The sequence below is a fragment of the Megascapheus bottae genome, chromosome X, assembly GCF_031878675.1.
Source record: "Megascapheus bottae isolate mThoBot1 chromosome X, mThoBot2.hap1, whole genome shotgun sequence".
NCBI classification, from domain to species: Eukaryota; Metazoa; Chordata; class Mammalia; order Rodentia; family Geomyidae; genus Megascapheus; species Megascapheus bottae.
In genome coordinates this window covers 42,807,848-42,824,574 of record NC_143547.1, presented here as the reverse complement: position 1 = coordinate 42,824,574, position 16,727 = coordinate 42,807,848, and the positions used below count along the sequence as shown (strand labels likewise).

The window sequence follows — 16,727 nt, the reverse complement described above, 5'->3', positions numbered from 1 at the left end:
GGGTACAGAAAAGGAATCCAGGGCGTGTGTTTGTGCGGAAGTATTCTAATTTCTGGTATGTACATGGAATAGGGCTTGTCTGCCCTAGGTCAGTGGGCCTGGCTGTTGACCAAACGTGAGGGAAGAAGCAGGCCGGCAGCTCTAGAGAATCGCCAACTTCCCACGGACAGAACGCTCTGGGAAGTGGACGAAGCAGGACGCAATCATAACCGCAAGAGCTGCACACTCAAATTGGTGCCATCAGGAGCGCGGCGTCCTTAAGGGCTCCGCGAAGCTCCGCCCCCTTCCTGCTCAGGGGGCGTGGCGTGGGGCAAGGACCCCATTCTGCAGCTTTCTATTGGCTAAGCGGAGCAGGGTTGGCTTTGCGTTCGCCTGAGCAAGAGAGTAGAAAGCTCAGCGGCGCGCAGTGGGAGTCTATGCGCTCTGGACAGCAGTGGGAGGTGTGTGCGACTCGCTCTGGCCGCAGACCTTCGGGCTCAACCGCCCGGCGGGGAGGGAAGCACTTGGTGACGGGGGCTGCCGGGCTACCGGGCCGAGGTTTCAGAGGCGCAGACTGATGGGACTGGCTGGTTCGGTCGTGCCTCCCTGGTCTCTTAAGTACAGTAAGCGGGGGCCCGCGCTGAAGTAGAAGCTGTCCAGGGGCACACAGCACGGAGTCCCAGTGTGGCACAGAGGAACGGAGCCCGTGCCAGGGCGACCCAATCGGGAGCCTGGGGACCAAGCCCGCGTTTTCGGGAGAGCCCCGTTTCTTCGCAGGGGTGTTCAATCCCCGGACTATCGAGACATCCGGACCGCCAACGAATCCTCGGTGGCGACACCCCATCGGGAAGAGGGCGCGGAGTCCCAAAGAGTCTCGGGGAGCCGAGCGAAAACCGGCGGGATCACCTGGGGGCGCCGAGCCCTCGGAGGCCGCAGCCCATGCCAGCGTTGGGGGCGCCTGCCCAGTGAGTCCTCCTGGCCGGCCGGGCGGAGGAGAGCGACACCGAAGCCGGCGGCTACGGAGGATGGGCGCCTGAGTGGCTCCGAACGAGCGCAGCACTGCACGGGCAGGCGACGCGAGCTTTGGTGAGGAAGTGCCAGGGGATCCCTAAATGCATCCTGCCCCCGGGAAGATGGCCCGGCCTGGGCAGCGTTGGCTCAGCAAGTGGCTTGTGGCGATGGTCGTGTTGACGCTGTGCCGATTGGCCACGCCGCTGGCCAAGAACCTGGAGCCCGTGTCCTGGAGCTCCCTCAACCCCAAGTGAGTAACTTATTTGCTCTGCTCCCATGGGGTAGGAGGTACCCCCTTTCGGGGGTGAGGCCGTATCCGCCGAGGGTATGCGGGGAGGTGTTTAGAAGAGTGGTACCCCATTTTGTCTCTGGCTTTTTTTCCCTAGTGTTTTCTTGCGGGCAGGCGAGGCGGGGTGCGTCGGGGTGGGGTGGGATGGGGGCTTCTGAGCTGGGTTGTGACCCCTCAGCTTCGCAACCTTTGGTTCCGCACGTCCCTACTTGAGAGTCGAGATGGTCACATCAGGCAGATGAGGGGGGATTCTAGAGCGCACCCGAGAAGTGGGTTGGGGAGAGAACGCAGCCCCTTTCGAGGCCCCTGGGAACGTGGTGGGGTTCGGCGAAAGAATCTCTGGGGGCGAGCTTCACCCGGGCGGGGCAAGAGAGTCGTTGCTCAAGTTCCTCGTTTGCTTAGGTGTGGGAGAAACGCGGCATGGGACCTATAGAGCCTGGCCTGGGCCGGGTGGGCAGCGCTGGGGTCCCCTCTCCCCTCCTCGCATTTTCATTTCTTTCTTCCCTGTTTGCCTCCCTGGCTTTTCCCTTTGCCTCCCCCCCTCCCCTTTTCTCTCTGCCGGGGCGGTAGAAAGGCGGGCGCCGCTCCCAGGCTCACAAAGGCGGCTGGTGGAGAGGGGCGGAGTGGGAGAGGGGTTGTTGGGGGGGGGGTTCGATCCAGCGCCTGTCGGGGGTCCAATGGAGCCGGCAGCGGAGCTGCTTCGAGGGTCAGTCGGGCGGAGAGCGGCAGTGGAGCCAGCGAGGGAGGTGGGTGGGAAGTAAGCGATTCCTGCCCAGGCAGATCCCTTTGCCCCCCTCCCACTCTTAAGTCGCTCAGATTGGGGAGCGGTTTTTAGCTTTCTGCAAACGGTTTTGGGGCGGGAGGGGGGAGGACGGCGATATAAAGGGAATCATTTCTTTCTCTCTTTCTTCTCCTAACCTCCTCATAACTCTCCCCCCCTCCACCTCCGAACAACACACACCTTTCTGGGCGGTGGCTCAGTGGTTTCTGGGTTGTTCGTGAGGAGCCGCCTGGGCTGTTGTAGTGACCTCTGGACCTTTTTCCTCTTTTGGCATCCGGTACTTGAATTGGAACTCGGGGTCAAAATTGCTCTTCTGCGTTTGCTGGACGTCCCAGCAATGTGTGAACAAACCCCAGTTTAGCGGGAAACTGGGGTTAGGGGAGGGCTTGACCTGTCCCATCCATGCTCTGATAGCTGTATCTGGACTTTTTCTTCTTGATCACTGTTGCTGGGTTCCTGCTAACTACTCCACCTCCTGCCAGCATTTGTCTCTTGGGCAAGGGTGCATATCTCAAACCTGGAGTGGGAGAAGGCAAATTCTTTGGTCCTCTCCCCCGTTGGGTCAAGGTAGGGTGGGAGTGAAGGCTACAGCAGGATAGAGGTGGAGACCTATGCACGGTTACTAGGGAAAGGACCGACAAAACCAAATTTATCTCTATTGATTTGGGTACAGTGGGGGCCCAAAATAGTTGGGAGACCTGAGGCGGGGAAGCCCTGGGACAAACGTTTTGCTACCTTCTTCCATGTAAGGGTGGAGACTGCAAATGCTGTGAAGCCTGGAGAGTTGCAATCTGCCTTGGGTAGCCCATCCTAGGGGCTCATGGGAGTGACCTAATTGCTCTCTCGAGTCTCTAACCAGAGATAGCATGCAGTTCCACAGCTGGAAAAGAGCCTTCCTGCACAATTGAGGGTGCTGGGAGAAACTCGATCTGTCTGAGCTTTCTCCCTTTTTGTGTTTTAGAGCATCTAATGATTTGGACCCATTTATAGATTTTTTTTAAATTTTTTTGAGGAGGAGGGTGTATCCCTTCTGTCTATCCTGTCTACCTTAAGCTTGGGACAAGCATCCTGGTGTGGAGATTGGGGTAACTCTCTAGAACCTGCCTGAATTCCATCTTGTAAGACCGTAGATTCTGGAAATGTTCCGGACTGAACCTGGTGCGCTCCCCACCCTTCTGGAGTTCATCTATGCTCAAGGGGTCTGGAATGCAGCCGATGTCTGCTGACTGTGTTGGTGCCGGGTATGGGGCAGTACTGGAGGGAAGCAATGCCCTCCTTTCCCCAGGGTTCTGAGGCTGCCTGTGCCACCGCGCCCAACCCTTAAGCGGCCGCCACAGCTTTTCCAATCAACAGCCTCTGTCTCTTTTTCCCTAAACCTCCTGATCTCCCTCTCAGGCCCAGATCCGGGTGTGTGGATTGCCTTCTCACACCCTCTGAGCACCCGCTCACCTCCCCTCTCCAGCTCAGCTCGCAGCTCTCCCTCTTTCACACTCCCTCTCACTCTTAGTCACTCTCTGCCTCTTTTTCTCAAGTCCTTTTGTTTCTTGCACATGCCCGTGCTCTCCCTCACAGGCTCATTTTCTCTCTTCCCTCCCCTCTTCCTTTGCTGGCTTTTGGTCTCTCTCTTCAGCCCTGTCAAGAGCTGGCACTCCCCCCCCCAACAAAAAATCTCTTAGTGCCTATAAACTCTGCTTAATTGCTTCCTCCTTGAGAAAAAAAAATCAAAATAAAGAAGTGGTGGGGCTAGGGGTCTGCTTCCAAGGCACATGAAAGCTCCAACCCTGACTGGGTAGGGAATCGAGAAGGAAACCTCTCACCTTTTCTTCAAAACTGGTGCTAAGGCCTTTTTAGGGTGGTATTTTCTGGGTGGCAGATTCTGCCTCTTGGGCCCCTCTTGTCAGACTCTCCCCATGCGTGCAGGGTAGGGCGATGGATTTAATCCCAACTGGAGTTTTGGTAGAAGGCAGAGTATACGGCTGGCCTGTGGTTTATATGGTCCCAGGGTGGCCTCCTCCACCTTTGCCAGCCTCTTCCTTAGGGCGGCTCGGAGGGGGGGAGTTGGGGGGAGGTTTGGGCAGCCGGCAGGCCTCACACTTGAGTCCTCAGCCAAGTCCAGCTGCTATAGTTCAGTTTCAGTCCCATTCTGACCCCTTCCTGCTCCCCACTCAGGTTCCCCCACCATGCCTGAGATCACATTACAAACCTTTCTTACTGGGGCGGCCATTGGGGGTTCAGCTTGGTATCTGGGACCCTTGACTTAGCATGGGAGGGGGCAGCTGCAGACCCCAACCCATGCTTGCCTGTTGCAACTCAAAGGGTTTGGTCCCAGCCGCCTCCCAGCTGTTGTAGCTCATAGTTCTGGGGAGGCCAAATCAGGGGGCCCCTTTCCGGGGTGGTTAGGGACCTGACCTCTTCTATTCTGGCTGATTGGCTACAGGTGGGGGCCTGAGACTGCTGAGAAATGAAAGGTTCCAAGCATACCTAGTTCTCTTGCTTCCCTGCCCCCACACAGGGCAGCCAGACAAGGGTAAGAAGGGCCTGTGAGGCAGAAAGCCAGGCAGGGTTCGCTTTCTTCCTTTTAGTCCCTCTGGTTGTCTTATTGAGCCAGGTGAATGGGGATGGGGTGAGCCTTGTGCATCACTGTTCGCAGGAGTTAGGACTAGGGGGAGAGTGGGCTAGCTAGGAGGCATGTGGTTGCCATGAGAACCCAGGTTTGGAGGAGGGTTGTAAAAGGAACTGAAGTGGGGGATACTCAACAGCTGCATTTTGAAATCCCGGACGATTGTAGAAGCCCTTCTTCCCAAGTGGGTTTCTGAGGTAGTGGTTTTGAGGCTGGGTGCTAGGAACCCTGGAGTATAAGCACTTTCAGCTTAAATGATACTGTGTGGCTGTTGTGCTAAGTAATAGGCAGGCAGCTTCGTGCTACTTACAATGCATCCTCATCTATGACCTCATTGGATGTTCTCAGCAGCCCTGGAAGTAGGTATTGGCCCCATTTTCCAGATGAGGAGGCATTGGCCCAGAAGAGGGAAATGACTTGTTTAAAGGGAGCAGAGTTAGGATCCCGGCTTCTTCTTTGCACTCCATCCTGCTGCTTTGGTATCCAGAGGAGACACTGCACTCCATCCTGCTGCTTTGGTATCCAGAGGAGACACTGCGAATGTAAGGTGGGGTTTGGGAAGAGCCGGTGACTCCCTGCTGCTCCTGGGTTCTTCCTCTCACCTCTCAAGTGAGTCAACACTGTGACTCAGGCTCTGCCAGTGTAAGGCTAGAAATTCTCCAGCTTCTTTAAACTTTCCTAGGGAAGCCTTTTCCTGACCAACTCACTACCAGCTCTGAGAAGCTCCCTTAGTTCTTCTCTCTGGGCTTATTGTCACTTCTCAGGGACCCACCAAAGCAGACAATGGGTAGGTAAGGGTTGGTCTTCCAGCATCTAGTACACTAGCTTTGGCCAAGTGAGACAGTGGAAGTGAAGAGGGCATAGTTCACATAGGTGGGGAGGGTGACTTCCTCTGGGACTCTCCTCTCTGCCTTTCATAGATCTGCATGTGTGCCAGGACCCAGCTGCTGCTCCTGCCCACCCACGCCTGGGCGGGCACTGCTGGGACACGCCAGGCCTGCCCCTGCTGCCTCGGGGGCTGGGTGGAGCTGGGGGAGTGAAAGAGGAGCCTTTAATTTGGGGGCTCCCCACCCTTGTAGGGATGAGAGCAGACTTGAATTCTGGCTTGGGGTCTGTCCTCCACTAGTCTTGCTACCCTGGGGGTGCAAGCCCAGTAGTGGTGAGGCCACTAAATTAAAGCTGTCTCGAGTCTTCTATCAAACTTGGACTTGGACACCTTGAAAATCAGACTCCCCCTTTGGCCACTCTGACCACAAGTCACTAGAGCCTGTGGAAAGGGTGGGGAGGGAAGGAATAAAGATCTGGTAGGATGTGGACAGTATCCTGACCATGACTGTCTTAGCCACAAATTTTGCCCCTGTAAGTCACTTGTGGATAGGAGAAGGGACCATCTGGACAAAAGATGTTTGAGGCAGTGGGTTGGGACCCATTGGTTTCTGACCAGTCCAGGGCAATGGGGTGGGGAGGGCTGCTGTCATCAGATTATCTCAGTTTTACATGTCCTAGGATTCTTTTGAACAAGCGTGGTGGTACTTCTAAGTAGAAAGGTTGAAAGAACAAATAAATGGATTTGGAAAAGGCAGTTCCATAAGACAGGAGCTGAGATAATTCAAGTTGCCTTCTCCAAGTTGTTTTACTCCCTGGGGTGGCTCCCTGGGGTCCCGGACGTTGGAGGCTAAGGAGGGTAGACCTCAGGTTACCATGGAGACCTGCTTCAGGCTTCCTGCTGGGCCATGTCAATCCCCTTATTTTCCAAAAAAGGGCTTTGTCTTGGGGTGGCCCCAGGCAAAAAAAAAGCTTGGCTTGAGGGGGGGTAGTAGTTTTTGAGAGGCGGGACTGAAAGTTACAGATTACCTCTTCTCTCCTACTCATTCCTAACAGTGGTGAGGAAAAGAGAAGTTTATCAGGTTCCTTGTAGGGTATCACTAGCATTGTACTTGGCTTTAGGCTTCATTCTTACTGTCTAAAATGCTACTCCTTGTAATCCCTGCTACTTTCTTGGGCTTCTCATAGACTATGTTTTCCCAGTTGGAGGTAGGATCCTAAGAAGGTACCAGCGTGGGGGATTGGGGTCAGGGATACAGATCTCATCAAACCCCTTTTCCTTTCCTCCACTTTAGTGGAGGAAGGTGAGCCTTTGCTGCCAGCTGCTATGCAAATGATCTGATGAATATTTATGAAGTCTGTTCACTGAGGTTGGAGAGACTCTGAGGGGTATTGGGGGCAATAGTCCTTTCTTCTCTCCCTCCCCCACCATGTAGACATCTGTTTTCTCTGTTTTCTCCATGTCTCTGGGCTCAAGGTAGAACCCTGTGTTAGCGAGAAGTCCTGTTCTGATTTAAGGCTCTGGAGTGTAAACAGGACAGATGAATCTCTGCTGAGATATCTGGGGCCAAGAATGTCTTGTTGAGGTGCAACTGTACAAAGATCCTTTTAGAATCCTAGGGATTCAGCCAGTCAGTCAGTGGTGGTTCACACCTGTAATCCTAGCTACTCTGGAGACTGAGATCTGAGGACTGCAGTTCAAAGCCACCCTGGGCAAGAAAGTCCTGTGAGACTCATCTCCAATTAACCACCAGAAAACTGGAAGTGGCACTGTGGCTCAAAGTGCTAGCACTGCTAGCCTTGAGCAAAAGAGGTCAGACACAGCACCTGGGCCCTAAATTCAAGCCTTCTGACAGAGACAGAGAAGAAGGGTGGGAGGGAAGGAGGAAGGAAGAAAGGAAGGAAGGAACTTTGGAAAAGAAAGAGAAAAGAAACGAATCTATCCTAAGGATTCCTATCTTGGCTTCGGCTCCTGGTGGGATATGTTCATCTCTCTTCAATGACAATATTCATCTCATCATTCTTCTTACATTATGAAGAGCCTGGACTGGGTGGGTCTCTTAAGGTTCCTTTGGGCTCTAAGATGTTAGAAATAATTTAATCCTGCCATCTGGACAGAATGAGTGTGAGCATCGGAAAATGAAAAATGCCCTGGAATCTTTGGAAGCTTTGTATGGTGAGTGGGATAGGGGAATTCTACCCTAAATGTTTATTTGGGCCTTCATTACATTCTTGCTTCCTTGCTGGCCCTTGTAGAGACGAAGAGTTAGGGAGCAAGGGGGAAGCCATCTCATTCTGGTTTTGACCCTCCTATACCTCAAGATGGCGGTTCTCAGCTTTGTGGAACCTGAAGTGACATTGACAGAGGGCTGATTTTCTTCATCTACTTGATTCCCTTCATCACTTCCCCTCGTAACCTAGTGAGGTATCATGTCGCTTCCTTGGATGAGAACATGGGTCTAAAAATGAGAAGGCATTTCTTGGAGCTTCCTGTAAGTCTTCAGTGCTTATCCCTGCTGTATCCTGGCCCTCAGGAAATGAAACCACTCTCTTTCCAGATGATTATAGTGGCTTTATATACTGCTCTTCTCTTTTATGTAGCTTTATGTAATGGCATACTAGACAGCACTCATCCACTGGGTTTTTGTATATTTATTTTCGCTAATACTGGGGATTGAACTCAGGATCTGGATGCTGTTCCTTAGCTTTTCCTGTCAAGGCTGGCATTCTTATCACTTCAGCCGCACCTCCGCTTCAGGATTTTTGCTGTTTAATTGGAGATAAGAATTACATAGACTTTTCTGACCAGGTTCTTTAAGAATCTTGAGCCTCAGATCTCAACCTCCTGTGTAACTATGGTTTTAGGTGTGAGCCATGGGTGCTGGCTAGCTTCATTACTTTGTTTTTTTTATTTTTATTTTTTGCTAGTACTGGGCACCAAACTCAGGGCCTGAGCACTGTCCTTGGTCTTTCCTCAAGGTTAGTGCACTACTACTTGAACCATAGCACAACTTCTGGCTTTTTCTGTGTATGTGGTACCGAGGAATTGAACCTGGGTCTTCGTGCATGCTAGGCAAGCACTCTACCACTCCGGCCCCTACTATTGATATGTATTGATTTCTCATGCCTCTCCCAGAGCCCACCTTCCTCCTGCCCGTCCTGTGGAACCATCTCTGACCATTGTGGTCAGAATGTCCATCAATCTTCTTCTCACTGCCTCCAACCTTAGCTGTTTTTGAAACACCACCATCACATGTCACTTGCAGCTAGTTGGAGCTACCTATTTCTAGAGTGTGTACCATTTACTTCCTAACTCCAGCCTACTAAACATGGCATTCTTGGGTACTTCCTGGTAGTATCTGACTTCTTCATGGAAGACTTTCAGTATGTGTCTTGGTGGGGCGGGGTGGGGGGGAGGGGTCCTAGGGCTTGAGTTCAGGGCCTGGGCACTGTCCCTGAGCTTCTTTTGCTCAGGGCTGGTGTTCTACCATTTGAGCCATAGCTCTACTTCCAGATTTTTTTTGGGGGGGTAATTAATGGGAGATAAGAATGCCACTAACTTTCCTGCCCAAGTTGACTTAGAACTGTAATCCTTAGATCTCATTTCCTGAGTAACTAGGATTATAGGCATAAGCCACCAGCACATGGCTATACTATTTCTTTTTTTTTTGGTGGGTCGTGGTGCTTGAACTTCAGGCCCGGAGCTCTTCAGCTCAAGGCTACTGCTCTACCCCTTGAGACACAGCCCCACTTCCCATTTTCTAGTGTCTGGGCTGGCTTTGAACCTTAATCCTCAGATCTCAGCCTCCTGAGTAGCTAGGATTACAGGTGTGAGCCACTGCATCTGGTTCTGGCAATACTATTTCTAAGGAGTCAAACATAATGAGTACCTACTATGTGCTGCTAGATGCTGACCATGCACTTTTATTTCCCCTCCACAACCCTGGTAGATAAGGCTCTTCCCAACCCAAGGGTGTGTAGGTGAAGGAAGTAAAGTTCAGAGATGCCAAGCAGCTCATTGGGGACACAGACTGAAAGACCTTGCATTGTAACCAGGCTTCAAGTCTATGTCCTTTCTTTAACATGGGTACCACATTGCTTTTAGCTCTGCTATGCCCAAGCTCAGAAAAAGCCAACAGAGCTCTATTTCTTACTGTGTTGTTAAGCAACAGTGCTTGCATATGCCCAGGTGGTCCTGGACTACTAACCTCTCCTTTTTTCCCCCAGATTAAAATCTGAACCCAAGCTTAAGGTCTTCATCTATCCCCTGTAAGCATCTCGAGTAGGAGTGTGTGGAGGTGATTACTGAGTCTTTGGGCCTCATTTAGTATAATCTGTTGGCCCTAAGTAGACTCTTCCCTTCTCTTTGTCTTTTTTTGTTTGCTTGGTCAGTTGGTCTTGGGGCTTGAACTCTGGATGTGGATGCTGTCCCTAGGCTCTTCAGCTCAAGGCTATCTCTACCACTTTAAGCTACAGCGCCACTTCCGGTTTTCTGGTGGTTAATTGGAGATGAGTCTCCCGGACTCATGCCTGGGCTGGCTTTGAACCATTATCCTCAGATTTCAGCCTCCTGAGTAGTTAAGATTACAGGTGTGAGTGACTGGTGCCTCACTTTCTCTTTGTTCTTGAAGCTACTGGAATTTGAGGATTCAAACGCTTTCTTGCATTATGGGAGGAGGAGTCAGTCACCAGTAGGATATTTGTAAGGATATATCTGACTAGAAACTATGGCCCCTGTCTCTCAGCTGGGTGATGTGTCTGTTCCCATTTGCCCTGTGGTGCCCAAGAATAGCAACGGGGATGGGGAGTGGAAGACATGGGTCCCAGACAGGTTGAACCTCCCTTAGCCTTTGGCTGGGATCTGCGGGGGGTAGGAGCTAAGGCATGTGTGGGCCTGTGTGTGTGTGAGTGTGTGTGTGTGTGTGTGTGTGTGTGTGTGTGTGTGTGTGTGTGTGTGTGTAGGTAGGTAGGTAGGAGCAGCCATGAGGAATGTGAGTTGCTGGGGGAGGGGTCCAGGTGCCACCTTCAGACAGCCTGGGCCTGACACTTTGGTACCCAGCCTATTTGGCCACGTCAGCCCCCTGCGGAAATGCCACATTAGGACAAAGGGCTCCCCCAGTCAGGCAGTGCCCCACCCTGCCAAGTACTCAAAGGCTGGCAGCCTTGCCTATGGGCCACCCCTTCCACACCCTGCTGCCAGTGTGTTTCTCTTTCCCCACCCCCGACATGAAGTTGGAGGAACAGTGGAAGTGGCTTCCTCTCGCTATTCCTACCAGCATGCTGCAGCCCAGACCCTCTTGGTTTCTTCTCCTGGTTCAGTGATATGCTGGGCCCTGTAACCCTGAGGCTGACCATCTCTTCTTTCCTGGGCAGGTTCCTGAGTGGGAAGGGCTTGGTGATCTACCCGAAGATTGGAGACAAGCTGGACATTATCTGCCCCCGAGCAGAAGCAGGGCGACCTTATGAGTACTACAAACTGTATTTGGTACGGCCGGAACAGGCAGCTGCCTGCAGCACTGTGTTGGACCCCAATGTGCTAGTCACCTGCAACAGACCACAGCAAGAAATCCGCTTTACTATCAAGTTCCAAGAGTTCAGCCCCAACTACATGGGCCTGGAGTTCAAAAAGTACCATGATTACTACATTACCTGTGAGTCCCTGTACTCCCATTTTATAGCCCTCTCCCTAAGCTTAGCTCTCTGCCTCCACAATAGTGGGAGCTTCAGTGTGGTGCCATGATACCTCACACAGTTGAAGCCCTGCCTGATCTGAACCCCTTTGAAGACTAGCATGCTCTCCTCCCAGTCTGGCCTTGGAATTCTGGCCCCAGCAATCATTATGTGGCTTCTTGCCAGCTTGCCTTGGCTCCAGGGCTTGAGTGGAAAAGGCCTCCAATCATGTTGCTTTCTCTCTTTCTTGGGAATGGCTAGGTTGGCAGAGCCCTTTGGGATCAGCCCGTTCTGCTTTTTCCTTGTGAAACTGAAGCCCCAAAAGATGAGAAGGGGTTGGGAGTGTAGTTCACTGGTAGAGTCTGTATGTAACATTATAAATCCATGAGTTCCATCCCTAGCATAAGAACAGACAGGTGAATGTGCTTCTTGCTGTAAGTCATATAAGGAATTAGAGAAGGGATTGAAGCTTCAGCTTGGTTCTCCTTACCCCTAATCTAGAGTTCCTTCCAGGCTTATCAAAGCCCCTTTCATAATTCCAGTTTCATTGCTTTGCCTCTGGGAAGCAGCTCCCATTAATGAAGAAGGCACACCTTAGTATTGCCTGCTTATGAGACGTAGAGCCCTTGGAGAGGTATTGGGCTTGGCCTGGCTGAACTAGGCTACTCTATTCCCAGTGGGAGGGATTGAGGGAGGGAAGGTAGAAAAAGGGTTCATGAGTAAGTAGTAGCTGCTTGCCACACTTCATTCCCAGGGGCTGTTCTAAGCCATTTACCCTAGATGATTCTGTGTCACTATTGTTGAGGCAGCACTGGGGCTTCTGGGTAAGTAAGGGTGGCAGACCTGTTCCTTTCTCTCAACTTCTGACTGCTCTGGTCTCTTCCTGCAGCGACATCTAATGGGAGCCTGGAGGGGCTGGAGAACCGAGAGGGAGGTGTATGCCGTACGCGCACCATGAAGATTGTCATGAAAGTTGGACAAGGTAAATGCTCGTTCAGACTGACTGGGTATGTTGGGAGTGAGGGAGGGGCCAGAGGCTTTGAGTAGCTGAGGTCCGATCTTCAGGCCACTCTTGAGCCAATGTAGCAGAGTTTCACCCTCTCACCTCTGCCTGCTCTCAGATCCCAATGCTGTGACACCCGAGCAGCTAACTACTAGCCGGCCCAGCAAGGAGGCAGACAACACTGTCAAGACAGCCACCCAAGCCCCTGGTCGGGGCCACCACGGTGACTCTGATGGCAAGCATGGTGAGTATAGACAGGTGTTTCTTTCCTTTTTATTTTTGCTAGTCCTGTGACTTGAAATCGGGCCTGGGCACTGTCCTTGTGCACTTTTGTTCAAGGCTAGCACTCTGCTACTTGAGCCACAGCACCACTTCTGGCTGTTTCTGTGTATGTGGTACTGAGGAATGGAACCCAAAGCTTCCTGCGTGCTAGGCAAGCACTCTACCACTAGGCCACACTCCTGGCCCTAGACAGGTGTTTCTAAAAGGGCAGAAGTCATGATCGCTCAGTTGCCTTCTTTGCCCTGTGTTCTACAGAAATACAGGCTGAGTCCAGCCTGACACCTGGTCTGCATCCCCTGGCAAACATGGGTGGCAGCAGGAAGCCAGACTGTCTCATCACTGTTGTGTGTGGCCATTTTGTTGGCCTCATCATCTTCCCTGGGCTGACCGTTCTTTCCCTTCCCTTCTCCCTTCCTCAGAGACTGTGAACCAAGAAGAGAAGAGTGGCTCAGGTGCAGGTGGGGGCAACAGCGGGAACGCTGACAGCTTCTTCAACTCGAAGGTGGCATTGTTTGCAGCCGTTGGTGCTGGCTGCGTCATCTTCCTACTCATCATCATCTTCTTAACGGTCCTACTCCTTAAGCTGCGCAAGCGACACCGCAAGCACACACAACAGCGAGCCGCTGCCCTGTCGCTCAGTACCCTGGCCAGTCCTAAAGGGGGTAGTGGCACAGCGGGTACTGAGCCCAGCGACATCATCATTCCTTTACGGACTACAGAGAACAACTACTGTCCCCACTATGAGAAGGTGAGTGGGGACTACGGGCACCCCGTCTACATCGTCCAGGAGATGCCACCCCAGAGCCCTGCGAACATCTACTACAAGGTCTGAGTACCCAGCACGGCTTTCCGCCCTGAGGGACAGATGGCCTGGATGGACCTCTCCTTTATCCCCCACACCCTTCCCCTTACCAGCTGTGCCCACCTTTGTATTTAGTTTTGTAGTTTCTTGGCTTTTATAATTCCCCTGGGCTTCGGAGGGGGGTGCTTATGCCCCTGACCCCCATGCTCTCGTGCCTTCCCCCTCTGGCCAGGCCTCTGGGCTCTGTGGGGGGTGCCCTTTCTTGGAGGGCAGGGTTGGACACTGATGGACAGCAGGCAGGGAGATAGCCCCCTGGCCCTGCCCCCTCCCTCACCCCCTTTCCCATTCCCAGGACTGGTTGTCCACTATCATCATCACTGTTTTTAATGCTTTTGTGTTTTTTTTAGCTCTCAACTCATTTTCATCTGTTTTTGTAATAAAAATGGAAAAATGTACATGGTAGCCCCTCCCCAGGCTTTCTGAGCCTTGGCCTGACCCAGTATAAGAGGGCCTGGGGCAGGAAGTGGCAAGCCAGGAAACATAGGATGGCATTTCTTTTATAGACTCCTTCGTATTTCAGGGGTGGGGTAGGGGAGGACTGGCCAAGGCTGTTCCTGACCATGAGGAAAAAGGAGAGTGGCACCGGACAAGGTGTCCTTCCATAAAGTTAATCCTGGCAGTAAAATCGTGGCTGCCACCCGTCCACCAGAAAAAAAAAAATCCCATCCTTGTGGGATTCTTGGGCATCTCCTGCCTCCCTTACTCTCACAGTAATTAATGTCTTAATTGGCTGTTGCCGGGGGAACAAGAGAGCTGCTTCAGGCAGATGACCTCATGGGGGGTGGAGGGAGATGAGGTGCCCAGGTGGCTATTTGCCCTGCAGAGCTGGGAGTTCCCCCACCATCCTGTTCTCTCCTCACCTTTGGCATCCTTTGGCCTGGTAGGGAAACAGAGGCCTAAGATGGAAACTTATGTAGGTATAAAGCCAGGTGGCCTGCTTCTTTCCTGGGTTCTAGTACAAGTGGATACCTTTACCAAATCTGGTTCCCACTGCCTCTCCCCACCCTCAGTCTTAGGCTGGTGCTTGGAAAGAGGAAGAGGCTGCCTGGGGCTGTGCCAGCTCACAGTGCACTTTGACTCCTGCTCCTTGCTAGCATGGCTGCTAACAAGACTCCAGTGCGCCTCGCAGGCAGGCACTCCCAGCATGGCCCTGAAAGGAAGGAGGTGGGCCTTCTACCAGCCACCTCCACCCACATTGCCTCCTGGCTGGCTGCCCACCCCAGTGCCAGGTGGGAGAGAGGAGAACAGCCAGCCCCTTCCAGGTGGCAATTGGAAGTTTTTGTTTTGTTTTGTTTTGTTTTTGTTTCTGTTGCCATTTGTGTAAATACTAGTCTTTTTGGAAGAAATAATGTAAAGATGTTTTGTATAAACTTTGAATTATTTTCTTGTTGCTTTTTTCTTAGAAAAAAAACGGAGAACTAAAAAAAAAAATTAACCACATGGAGAACTGGGTGTAAAATGGTGTCATGGTGTTGGGGAATAGAGTTGTGAATGTGTGCGCAGGAGTGTGTGTGTGTGTGTGTGTGTGTGTGTGTGTGAGTGCGCACATGCACACATGTATGATTTTCTATACCCAAATCATGGGTGATTCAGATAGGTATGGTGAAGTGGCCGGGGGTTGGGGGTGGATAATCCAAGGGAAGCAAGACATTTCAAGTGCCTGTGCCCCTCATTCTGTGTCTCACATTCCCCACCCCCAGTTTTCTGCCTTATTGTTCTGCTATAATGAGCGTAGGTCCATTTCCATCTCCCCTGTCTATCCTGCCATAGGCAGCACACTAAATGAAAGAAGGGTTGGTGGGGGAGGGGGTGTTCCCATCGGGACCTGGGTGTGTCTGCATTTAGTGCCACCACCTGGCTGGGGCTAGATCTGGACCTGCTGGCAGGCCCAGCCCTGCCCTGCCTCAGGATGCCTGGAGGTGGGTAGAAATACCTTCCCAAGAGCTGAGTCTCAGCTGCACCCACTGAAGTACTAGGACGTTTTGAGACTGCCCAGTAAACTTTCCAGCCAGAGTGAATTACCCTTTCCTGTCTTCAGAGCTGGGTTATAGCATAGCTCTGACCATGATATATTTGGGGGGTTATGTGTGGTAGTGGAGGCCCTCAGGCTAGAGTAGCCCTGAGCACCCAACTTCCCTCCCGCAGGCTGATGAGTAACTTGCCCAGGTCACAGAATGGAGTGAAGGCTCTTAAAATGATGTGGCCTCTTATCCTTCAACTGAGTTGCAGGCTGGTAGGCCCAGGGCCTTCCTGTTTCAGCTTGGAGCAGCCTGTAAGGCTTGACGGGGCTTATTCATGGAGATAGTTAACACATGTCAGGGGAGGAGGAAAAGTGTAATCCCACAACTGAAAATGGGTAAGAAGGCAAGAGAGGGAAGAAAGAAGGAAGGGAAAGGTGAGTTAAGGAATCCAGAACAGGAAACCCAGTAAACCATCCAAGGAACAGGCAGAGTTCTTGTGGGAAGTAGGGAACACACGGGGAAGGAAGGGGGAGGAGAGCCCTGGGAACGCAGGGCAGGGAAGGAGGGAGGAGGCTGGGCTAGAGCAAGGCTGGGCCTGGCTGGGGTGCTCCTGGAGCCAGCTGGGGCAGAGGCTGTTTATTTGGTTTCTCATTAACCAAAGGAAGTGCCTGGATCAGATGAGGCCTCTGCTGTTTGACTGCCTGCCCAGAGTAGGGCCTGGCCTGTGCCGGGGGGGTCTCTAACTAGGGCTGGTTCAGGCCAGATTAGTACCTCCAGCTGAGGTAAAGCTGGACTCAGTCAGGTTGGATAAGTCTTTAGGGGCCCCCTTCCCACTGCAGGGTACCACCTGCCCTTGGGAGATGGCATCCCTGGGATTCTAGGGAGTAGATTGTGGGTATATAACATAAAACACTAGAAGGACAGAATGAGTTCAGTCAACAGTCCAGGATGTTTGTGAACAACATGGGTGCTGTAACTGGCACTACTTTTTATTCCTTGTTTCACAGTGTCCAACACACATTATCTCAATGTCCCTGTGAGGGTGGCAGGTTGGGGATTATTTACCTCAATTTGAGAAGAAGAAACAGACACCCTTCTGGGGCTATAATTTGCCCAAGAACACACATCAGATAGACAGGGGTATTAGGATTCAAGACTAGACCTTTCATTACATTAGTGAATGAGTGAGGGGTATGACTCCCCTTCTCTTCCACTGCCCAACTTCTTCCCTCTTCCTTGGCTGGGAATCGTGAAGAGTAAGAGTTTTCCCTACCCCCATTCCCTTCCCATCTGTCTTGGGTCCAGGAGGAATCAAGCTTAGCTAGCTGGAGGCAGGAGGTGTGAGCCTCCAGTTGTAGGCCCCAAACGGGCCCCACCTTCCACTCCTTCTTGTCCCAGCTGGGCACAGGCTCATGGTGAGTCAAGGATAGAGGATGCCTTCCAG

At 52.2% G+C, this 16,727-nt stretch overlaps 1 protein-coding gene across 1 annotated transcript; it reads left to right on the top strand.

The window, feature by feature from the left end:
* Positions 1-424: 424 nt before the first annotated feature.
* Efnb1 (ephrin B1) lies at positions 425-14,706 on the top strand. The gene is made up of 5 exons (XM_090325923.1): positions 425-1,240; positions 10,879-11,156; positions 12,065-12,157; positions 12,297-12,422; positions 12,880-14,706. Exons 1-5 carry the CDS (start codon positions 1,092-1,094, stop codon positions 13,290-13,292), a joined length of 1,059 nt encoding a protein of 352 aa, XP_090182049.1. The 5' UTR covers positions 425-1,091; the 3' UTR covers positions 13,293-14,706.
* The last annotated feature ends 2,021 nt before the right edge of the window (positions 14,707-16,727 follow it).

What these genes read in the sequence shown, in the direction of transcription:
- Efnb1 (XM_090325923.1), top strand. Translation starts at nt 1,092, where the DNA reads ATGCATCCTGCCCCCGGGAAGATGGCCCGGCCTGGGCAGCGTTGGCTC. An exon ending in TGGAGCTCCCTCAACCCCAA is followed by an intron (nt 1,241 to 10,878) that starts GTGAGTAACTTA and finishes TTTCCTGGGCAG; the next exon opens with GTTCCTGAGTGGGAAGGGCT. An exon ending in TGACTCTGATGGCAAGCATG is followed by an intron (nt 12,423 to 12,879) that starts GTGAGTATAGAC and finishes TCCCTTCCTCAG; the next exon opens with AGACTGTGAACCAAGAAGAG.